This window comes from Castanea sativa, chromosome 1 (assembly GCF_040712315.1).
Source record: "Castanea sativa cultivar Marrone di Chiusa Pesio chromosome 1, ASM4071231v1".
Classification (NCBI taxonomy): Eukaryota; Viridiplantae; Streptophyta; class Magnoliopsida; order Fagales; family Fagaceae; genus Castanea; species Castanea sativa.
Window position 1 is genome coordinate 24,401,344 of NC_134013.1, and position 10,546 is coordinate 24,411,889.

The 10,546-nt window shown below is 36.0% G+C and overlaps 1 protein-coding gene across 3 annotated transcripts; it reads right to left on the reverse strand.

Moving 5' to 3' along the window:
• Positions 1-310: 310 nt before the first annotated feature.
• On the reverse strand, positions 311-4,599 carry LOC142644760 (uncharacterized). Of its 3 annotated transcripts, XR_012845989.1 has the most exons (10): positions 4,293-4,599; positions 4,139-4,204; positions 2,188-2,268; positions 2,017-2,070; positions 1,867-1,935; positions 1,276-1,338; positions 1,011-1,093; positions 866-931; positions 660-757; positions 311-589 (listed from the first exon to the last, which is right to left on the reverse strand). XR_012845989.1 is itself a non-coding variant. In XM_075819338.1 (9 exons), exons 1-9 carry the CDS (start codon positions 4,596-4,598, stop codon positions 715-717), a joined length of 831 nt encoding a protein of 276 aa, XP_075675453.1. In that variant the 5' UTR covers position 4,599; the 3' UTR covers positions 460-714. The 3 variants fall into 3 exon arrangements, 1 of the variants encoding a protein (XP_075675453.1); XR_012845993.1 differs by lacking the exon at positions 2,017-2,070 and having other exon boundaries at positions 4,293-4,590; XM_075819338.1 differs by having other exon boundaries at positions 460-757.
• Between the last annotated feature and the right edge of the window lie 5,947 nt (positions 4,600-10,546).

Below are 10,546 nucleotides of genomic sequence, written 5' to 3' on the forward strand. Positions count from 1 at the left end.
CTTCTAACACCATGAAATTTCCTCTGGTTGTGCAAATTTCCAATCCTGCTTTCACTACAAGCCTTCTCCTCCCAGGACAAGCCTTCATGTCCTTCTTTTGCATCTAATGATATAATGTCAGCCAAGAGTCTCTTTAACTCTACATCTCCAAAATTCCTGCTTATTTCAAAACTTCAAATCGCCCTTGAACACTTTAAGTTTTCAAGCTAATACAAAGCTCATATGCCTTTGGAAATTATAGCCATCCCACCCTTCACGCTATCCACAAAACTTTAAAAACAATATAAACAAAGTTGCAAACATGAACATGAATCACTAAACCGCATGAATGAGAGGAGCTTGCATAAGTAACTTAACGGGCATGACACTATTGGTTATTACAATCAAAGACCATCAGAAGAGGTAAAACCAGAAATTTCATGTAACAGCTTCTCACCCCAAAAAAAATTACTCATATTGGGAAGCACAATTGACATATATTACAAGTGTAATTTACATTTCATATTATTAGGGGGAAAAAAAGTATCACATATTACAACATTCCTTGCCTTCCACACCTTGTGAAATATAGCATGATAGAGCAGGAAGACTGCAAAGATCAAGAGAAAGAACATGAGACATCAAAAGGGTTTTAAGTCATTAAATAAAAGTCACAATACCTGGAAAACTATTGTCTGCATAACTAAATTGTCGCCATGAACTTGAAACTAGTGGTCACACATTTGTCTCGGGATGCCACTTTATGCTGCATCCAACACTTTTGCATACAAGGGGAATAAAACTTCTAATCAGGTCATTATGTCCTACAAGGGATTTTAAAGATATTTGATGAAGAAGAGAAATAAAGTATAAACGAAGAAGGTACCAGGGTTTCTGAACTGATGGTACCAGCTGTCCACTGAGAACACAATCTATTGCCAGGCTTAGGTCCCTAAACAAAGTATTATTGAAGCAAGTTAGCTACCATTGCGATTATGATAGAAGTTATATTGTACATTTGAACATCTAACCTTCCATTTACAGGTACATTATTACTTGGTCGGGAATCATCAAATTGGCCATGATATACTAGCTCAAATGGCCTCCTACCATCCTGTTTTCATTCGATAAAAGCACCTCTGTTAGAAATATTACACATTAACACAAAATACAAGGGTTGGATCATGCAGATGGTTTCAAACCAAATGAAGAAAATCATAAAACTGGACTCTTTGAGCAAGGTCTTATCTGAGGGACCATGCTTGAAAAATGCAAGTTATTTAAGTACATTTTCACCTTCTTGAATAGGAAGAACTCCGGTGTGCAAACTGCTCCAAAATCTTGTGCAACATCCTGTGACTGCAATTGAAAATACACAACTAAATACAAGGCACAAGAAAGAAGTTCTAATCTCCCAGCCACCTTAATTCTAAGGAGGGTTATCAAATGCCTAGATATGAATTTTAAATAAATATCCAAAAAAGAAAAAGAAAAAACGGAGGGAATCGGGGGCAAAGGTAACGACCAAGATCAAGTGAGCCTTTTTTTCTATTCTTTTAATAATAAAAGCATATGGGATTAGATTATAGAAAACAAGAAGTTCAGTTTCCTACAGATAAATTTATATCAAAATAATAGAAAAAGAAATTTTGGAGGAGGATGTAAAAAGAGGAAGGGAGAGGGAATTACTTGGATGTAACAGTAGCTAGTTTTATGTCATGTTCAATTTGATAGGGGCTCTAAATGCGGATGAACAAGAATGCAGCAGTTCAACAAAATAAAACCAAATAATGAAGCTAAAAATATACACACAAATAGGCATTTGCATATGTGATTACAGACAAACTGTAAGTTGAAGGTTGAGATTGACAGTAGAATGCTGAATACCTCATCATATAAATATGGGAAAGGATAATTAAATAGTTTAGCTTCTTCTGCCATGAATTGTGGTCCATCCTGTGAGGAACAGTTCATGTTGAACAAATCACACAATAGCTTCAACACAGCTCTAATCCCAAGTTATGGAGTTATTAGAACCTGTGGGTGAGTAGCTACAGAATTTGAAGATATTGCAACAACTGCAAGTCCTTTCTGCAGCAAGATAATAGCATACAAATAAGTTACACATGCATGGTCAATTACTTATCCATGATACTCGTGCAACTGGAAAGGGAAGCAAGCATATCGAGACAAGATGTTATTAGATACCTTCATATAAAAATTTGTTAGCTTCACAATATCCTTTTTCAAGTGTTTAACAAAAGGGCAGTGGTTGCAAATAAACATAACCTGCACCACAAATCTGTTAGAATGAATATTATCATTGCTTGTATTATTGCAATGACCGTAAAGGAACATCAAGACCAAGGAAGAAACTCTCATTACTGTCATAGGTCAATTCAAGAAGGATTTTAAGTTGAAAATCCTCCCAACCATTGAAACCATTATTCCACATAAATTCATAATATGGTGTAATAGAAAAACCACTTCCAAAGGTTATTGAAGAGTCGCTGCGGGATTCTGGTTCAAGAATTCTTACACTTCAAAATTTCTTTTTATTGGTAATTACACATGCCCCAGAACCTTATCCTCCACATTGCTCTTACAAAGGGAGGAGATGTGATATAAGCTACAGCTCATTGACTCTTACACTACAACAGATAACAAATCGAGGCTGAGCTTTTTCACCAATGGAGAATAATGCAACCTTGGAAGATTAATTTGTTACTACTTCATAATTTCATCTATTAAATATTTATTTTATGGGGACAGTATGTGAAATATAATTGAAGCAAGGTCATATAGTTTTTTGATTGGTAAGTTACACATATACCCAATGGGTCCTGAACCCACAACCTCACCCCCCCTACCTTGCTTTTACAAAGTGTAGAAGTGCCATTTATACTGGAGCTCATGGGCGCAAGAGTCATATGGTCTGAAGGTTTAATTATAAGTATTCAAGGTCTGAAAAAGTCTTTAGTTTGGATTTTTACTGTACAAGTTATAATTAGTTTTCTAATAAGGGACAAAAACTGTAACTGGATTTTGACAGTTAGACCTAGGACATTTAGGATGGGTTTGGATTAGGCCGAAACGCAATGCGTCTGCGCTTCAGCCCTCTTTTCTTTTTTTTCTTTTTTTTTTTTTGCTGGACGCGCATATGTCACTGTTCATTGGCCATGAACAGTGATTTTAGGCCAATGAACAGTGAGTTTATGCGTGAACAGTATTTTTCACCCATTAAAAAATTATTTTGCTACAGTATTTTTCAGTTTCAATATTCAACTATATCCAAACACACCCTTATTGGTAGAGTATTGGAAAGATGAGTGAATAGCACATCTAGGTGGCTTTCAAGGGAATTAAACATTTCGCCGTGGAATTTTGTTTTGAAATATTTAGGAATAGAAAGGGAAAAGTATGTGAGAATGAAATGGAATGGGCAGGAATCTTGAAAGGTGTTTGGAAGTTCATAAAATAAAGAAGGGCAAATTACAACTTTTCCATCTGTGGTTTGGTTGAAATTTAAGTTACCTACCTGTGGTTTAAAATTTGACACTTTAACCGCTTAAGGTTTGACCAAAATTTAAGTTATCTACCTGTAGTTTGAAATTCCATGATGTAAGTGTTTTGATTGATAGTTTTTTATCTTATTTGATCTTGTACTTTTATGTTTTTTGTGTTGTTAGAGGAGAGAGACATAAAACTGGAGCAAAATTACATATTTAGCTCTATTTTAAACATAGCTAATCTCAGTTTGATAAAGTGTCAAATTTCAGGTAAATTGTAATTTGCCCAAGAAAAAAAGAAAAGATAAATAAATATATATATATATATATATTAATTAATTAATGGTAGTAATTCTGCTTTTTCACCCTAAATAACCCCAAATCTTCCTTAGATAATTATAAAGCCGAATACAAACCAGTATTCTGTCAATGTTACATTTAACAATGTTTAAACCCAAGTACCACTTTCTACTTATCAAAAAAAAAAAAAAACCCAAGTACCACTTTCTTAAATATGCCTACAATGTAATAAAAAAAATTAATTCATATCAATAAAATGATCTTTTACTTAACAAAAAAAAAAAAAAACAAAGAGATCATAGTATCCAAGCTGACACAAGCAATATATAGAACTAAAAGAGAGAGGTTACCAGTAAAGCAGGATATGTTTCAAAATCATCCAAATTCCACACATTCCCAGTAAGTGGCTCTGGAAGCTAAACCAACCAAAATTCACATTACACCCAATAAATAAGCAAATAAAATAAGATGATGATTCAAATACAAAATAGAATGAGAAAGAACCTGAAATTGTGGGGGTCTGAAGCCTAAGGAAGGGCCTTGGGAGAGGGTTCTAGCAGCTCGAACCACAAGCTTTCTTGTGGGTACTGCTGACTCAGTCACAGTGTTCCCTATTGGCTTAAAATGAAAACCCATTTTAGAGATAGAGATAGAGATAGAGAAGGAGGAGCATGTTGTTCTTGTTGGCCTCAACAATGGTGCCAATTTGCCCACTGTCACTGAGGACACCGTAGCGGCCAAAGCCATGGTTGATTGATGCTCTTCGGTTCGATTTTTGGTTGAGATGGAAAACAAAGAGTTGGATGACATGAGAATTGAGATGAGAGAGAACAGAAAAGGCAAAAATACAAGAGACAAACGCCAAAGCCCAAATAAAAATCAGCCCAGTCCACACCCAAACTTAAAAATATCAGGTCTAATCTGATAATCCACCCAAGTCCACTTAAATACCCACAAAGCCCATCAGATTTCAAGAATAATGATACAACTATACAACTTTTGCCATGACTTGCTCATGTGATGAGGTTTCAATAGCAGTGTAAAAGTAGTAGATTTATAACTCCACAACTCACAACTCATTACATGAACAAATTGTTGTAAAGTTGTGAATTTTATTGTGGTCCTAGCATTTTTGCCAAAATAAAAAGCCCACCAGTTAAGAGCATCTCCAATAATTTAGTTAAACATAACATACTCTATATTATAAAGAGGGAAACCACAAAACACTAATCCAACAATCTCTCTAAATCTATTTGTTTCTTTAAAAAAATTTGCTCATGAACAGTACCTCCCCAAACATGAAAGGTTATTAGAGATTAGCAATTGAATTTCTTTCATTAAAAAATTCCAACACCTGAATATTATATGATTTCTTTTTCTTTATTTATTTATTTATTTATTTTATGCTCACACTTTCTCTCCATTTCTTCTACCAGAACAAAGGAAAGGAGGCCCTTTGCCTCTTGGTTTCTTCTTGATTTCTTCTCAAATTCAAGCACCTATGAGAGCATCGGCTTAACCAACAATTGAACAAAAGCTAAAATCAAATTGGTATACCAACTTTGATCATTTGAAATCATTTTTCTAATTGGCTATTTTTGTGTTTAGAAAAATGGAGTTATGGGTATGACGAGTTTGTGTTCTGTTAATTGCTGGGAAGCACGGGTGCGGCGTTTGGGCCGCCGCACCTGCGTTCGACGCGGGGACGCGCAGGCGACGTCGCTGCCTGCGCGTCCGTGCCGCGTCGGGCATTAAAAAAAATACTTTTTCGGCCCGATTCGGGCCGACTCGCGCGAAATCAGGCCGATTCGCGCCGAATCGGTACGTATCGGGCACAAACCGGTACCGGCAAAATCGGCCGATACCGGCCGAAATTCAAAAAAAAAAAAAAAAAAAAAAAAATATATATATATATATATATATATATTTCTCTTCAGCTAGGCTCTCTCCCATTCTCTATATTCTAGTTATTATTTACTGTTGCTCTTAAATTTGGTATATATTTATATAATGTGAAAAAAGTATGTTTAGCAATATATTAAAAATAAAAATAAAAATATTTTTAATAATTTTTTAATCGCTGCACCCCGCTGCACCCGCACCCTACTTTTTCAAAACTTGCCGAGTCCAGCACCCGCACCCGCACCCGCACCCGAATCCCAAAACGCACCGTGCTTCATAGGTTAATTGTTTTTTATTTGGATTTTTCAGGTTTCAAGGGAATAGTGGTTGATTAGCTATTTTTAGGTTTGGGATTGAGTTCAAAATGGGTTCAACTTGAAAGACAACAGTATCAAGTATTCTGTGGTTCCACATTTCCATATGAAGATTGTTAGAATGTTTTGAAGCACTCACCAAAATAGTTGCGTATTATTCAAGATCATAGACCAAACAGAGGGAGATTTGAGACAACATCATCATCTTCTATTCTAGAATCAATAAATTTAGAGATGAAGATATTCCATATATTTCCAATGTATTGGAGAGACACCAAACAAGAAGGCTAAAAAAATGATTGAAGAAACAAATAGCAAAGAAGGTACAGTTTCAAATATGGAAGACTTATTAAATTTCATGATGGAAGAAAGAAAGAAAAATTGAGTGAGATGAAAATGACCACTAAGGAGAATGAACGTCTTGCAGACCATGAGCAAGAGATGATGCAAATTCATCTTAAGGATCAAAAAACTTGCAACAATGCAAATGAAAATGAAAATGGAATTGGAAATAGAAAAATTGAAAGAGGACAAGGAAATGGAAAAATTGAGATTGGAACCGATGACGGATGCAAGTGTGTTGCCTCCAATGCAATAAGAATATAGTCATCAATGGCAAATGGAAGTCCTTGAAAAATGAAGGAATTAGCTTGACATAGGGTGCTCTTGTTTTGTATGATTAAGAGAGCACTTTAAACTTGTTTTGTTGCAATGTTATCCAACTTACTATAATATATTGATTCACTCATTTTGTTTTACTACAATGTGACACACTAACTAAGGATAGTAGTTGTTATCTTCTATTATTTGATGTATTACAACACGTGCATTTGTCATTGCAAGTAGTCGATAGATTTGATGCTATTATCATTTAAACTTGCCATCATAACATAATACTTATCAATTAATCTCAAAGATATTGTTCGATCTTAGGGTGACATCAGTCTTATTTATACTAAAAATGTATGATTGTTTAAAAATTATGACCATTGTAAAAAATGACCATTTGGTAAATATGATCATTTTAAATAAATTTTTTTAAAAGTCTATTGGGAAATATGACTATTAGAAATTTTGAAATCGTTATGAGATTTAAACAATATAGTTGTTGGGAATTTGAGAATAATAGCCATTGAAAATGAATAAAGAAATATTTTTAAAAAAAGAATAAATGAAGAATAAAGAAAGATTAAAGAAATAATATTTAAATAGAATAAAAAAATAATAGAAAATCTATTGGAAAGTGTATTTATAAAATAAGTAGACAAAAGGTAAAACTTATTGTTTACTCTTCAAACAGTACAAAAATATAGAGAGTTTATTGGAAATGCTCTAAGACTTCCCTAAAATAACGAAAAATGCCATCAGCTCTCTCCAAAACTTTTTCAAAATTAGATTTTCACAATCAGTCTTTTCTCAAATTATACATTGACTTTAGAACTGTTAACGTGTAATTGAGCTGTGGGCTTTAAGCCCACCTTATTTACTTGTATAACACACGTACTTGTATTACACACATACTTGTACTACACACTCTGCCTCTTAAATAAAGGTACTCAAGTATACTTTATTCTTGGTAAAATACAACACTATTCATTCAATATTCCTAACATGGTATTAGAGCCACTGCTCTAACATCTTTGGTGTCTTGTAGTCTTGTCTTCTTCGGCATTCTCTGCTACATCAACCTTCTCCGGTTAGTAAACCCATCTGTCCACCACCGTTAGTGGCATTCCAGGTTGAATCATCACCACCAGAAGCTCTCCCTTCGCCGCCAAGATCATTGCCTTCCTTGAATCCATCAGTTCCAAAGATCCGATTACGACACTAGAGGTATAATCATATAGATCGTCAACCAATCTACTTAACGCCACTAGAATCACCACCATCGGAGTGTCCACACGCCGCCACGCGCCAACCAAAGATTCGATGAGTTGTCCACATGCTGCACATGCCGATTAGGTTTTGGCACACGCCTCACACGTTAGTAAGTACATGCTGACGTCATTCATGACGTCAGCACTGCCAAGTCACCTGCCACGTCAGCCCTAATTGACGTCATCTTCCACTCCAGCCCTAACGTCAGCACTTACATCAGCTGCTTACGTCAGCCCTAGTTGTTGACGTCATCCTACCTACGTTATCATTGACTTAAGCCACTGTTGACGGTTGACAATTTGACCGTTGACTTTTAGGGTTTGACCGTTGGCCGTGGTCTTTTTGCAGTCCAAGTGCTTCTTACCCAGTTTTTCGCTTAGATTTCATTTTTGAAGTCCATTTTTGCATATTTTGCTTCTAAATGAAGAATAAGGATATGTCTTCTTCTTTCTGCAACAATCTGACAATCCAACAAACGTTTTTGCAATTTTGCAAACGTTCTGGTCATAATATTGAGACTTATTATCAATGCAACAAATTAGCTATTTCCATTTCTACTGCTGCTACTGTTACTAACACTGAGAGTATCCAACCAATGACTCCCGTCTCTGCAAAGTCCAAGTCTTCTGGATCCACTATCACCATTTTCACAATTGACATTCAAAACATAATCGCTAATACCATACGTATAGTTGGTAATGCATCTTATTTCTTTTCTCTCTTAGTTTCACCTAGTATGTCTCCTTCTTCTTGGCTTATGAATTCTACTTATTGCAACCACGTGACACCTCACTCATCCTTATTTTCTCAACTTGAACCTGCACCACACCTTATTAATATTCACACAACTAATGGTTCCACAATATTTGGCCATAATATAGGTTCTATCTCAACCTCCAACCTCTTGGTTCACGGGATCTTTAATGTTCCTAACCTTTCTTACAATTTATTTTCTGTGAGACAATTAGCTGAGTTGGGTTATTACATTACCTTTGATTATTCTAGGTGTATTGTGTAGGGTCCGAGGATGGGACAGGAGCTTGGAATCAGTCCCAGAGTTGGGCATATGTTTCTCGTGGACAACCTTCGTCTTCCACCTGTTGCTCCTGTTTCTATTGCTATTGCAGCCACTGCCATTTTTTCTATTCCTTCCTTTGCACTTTGGCATGACCGATTTGGTCACGCATCTTCTTCTCGGGTGCAATACTTGGCTAGTAGAAGTTTGTTAGGTTCAGTGTACATAAAATTTTTTTGATTGTGTTTAATGTCAATTATGAAAACAACTAGCTTTGCCTTTCAATACTAGTGAATCAATGTCCACTGATATTTTTGACCTAATTCATTATGATGTCTAGGGGCCTTCCTCTGTCTCTAGTATTGGTGGATTTCAATATTTTGTTGTCTTTGTTGATGATTGTTCTCACTATAGTTGGATTTTTCATATGAAACATCGTTCTGAATTATTGCAAGTATATTCTAACTTTGCAAAAATGGTTGAAACTCAATTTTCCAAACGTATCAAAAATTTTCGATCTGATAATGCTCTTGAATACACTCAATATGCATTTCAAGTTGTTTTGCATTCGTATGACACTGTTCATCAACTAACTTGTCCAAGTACCTATCGGCAAAATGGTAGAGCCGAACGAAAACTTCGTCATATTCTTGACACTGTTCGTGCTCTCCTTTTTTCTGCCAAAGTTTTTACTCCTTTTTGGGGTGAAACTGCTCTTCATGCTATTAATTGCATTCCCAGTTCTGTCATCCAAAATCAAACTCCATATGAGCACCTTTTTGGGTTACCTCCAAACTATCACCACCTTTGCTTCATTAGTTCTGCCTATTTCGTTCTTCTTTAGCCACATGAGCATAACAAACTTGAGCCTCAGTCTAGACTTTGTTATTTTCTTGGCTATGGCGAAACTCAAAAGGGGTATTGGTGTTATGATCATGTCTCTCATCGTCTTCGTATCTTCTGTAATGTGTCTTCTGGGAACATCGCTCCTTTGTCGAGCTCTCTCACTTCCATGCCTCCCTATTTACCTCCTCTGTTTTATATATTTTTCTAGATGAGCCACATATTCCTTCTATAGTTACTCCTGATCCTCCCATAGACTTCTCTGTCCAACCACCAGATATTTTTCATGCCTCTCCTAGATCACCCTCTAATGAATAGATGGAAGATGAATAGGTTGAAGACGAGCCACCCAACCTTGAGCTTAAGTCCCCTACTCCTACTCCGCCTGAAGATCTTGCACAGGACATTCTACCTCGTCACTCAACTCGGGTAAGATCCATTCTTACACATTTACTTGACTATCATTGTTACACTGCCCTTGCTACACTACAAGAGCCTCACACCTATCGCTAGGCCTTCACTGACCCTTTATGGTAGATTGTAATGAAAGAGGAACCTGATGCATTATCTAAAAACTATACTTGGGATTTGGTGACTCTCCCTCCTAGGAAATATGTGGTTGGTTGTAAGTGGATCTACAAGATCAAGACTCGTTCTGATGGGTCTATTGAGCGATATAAAACTCGTTTTGTTGCAAAGTGTTTTACACAGGAGTATGAAATTGATTATGAAGAGATCTTTGCTCCGATTGCTCGAATCTCATCTGTTCGTGCCTTCTTAGCTGTTGCCGCTGCCAGTAAATGGGA

Coding starts and splice junctions, on each gene's coding strand:
- LOC142644760 (XM_075819338.1), bottom strand. CDS start 4,598: ATGTCATCCAACTCTTTGTTTTCCATCTCAACCAAAAATCGAACCGAA. Junction 2,269..4,138: donor AAACATATCCTGCTTTACTG/GTAACCTCTCTC, acceptor TTTGTGGTGCAG/GTTATGTTTATTTGCAACCA. Junction 758..865: donor CCATCAGTTCAGAAACCCTG/GTACCTTCTTCG, acceptor TGTATGCAAAAG/TGTTGGATGCAGCATAAAGT.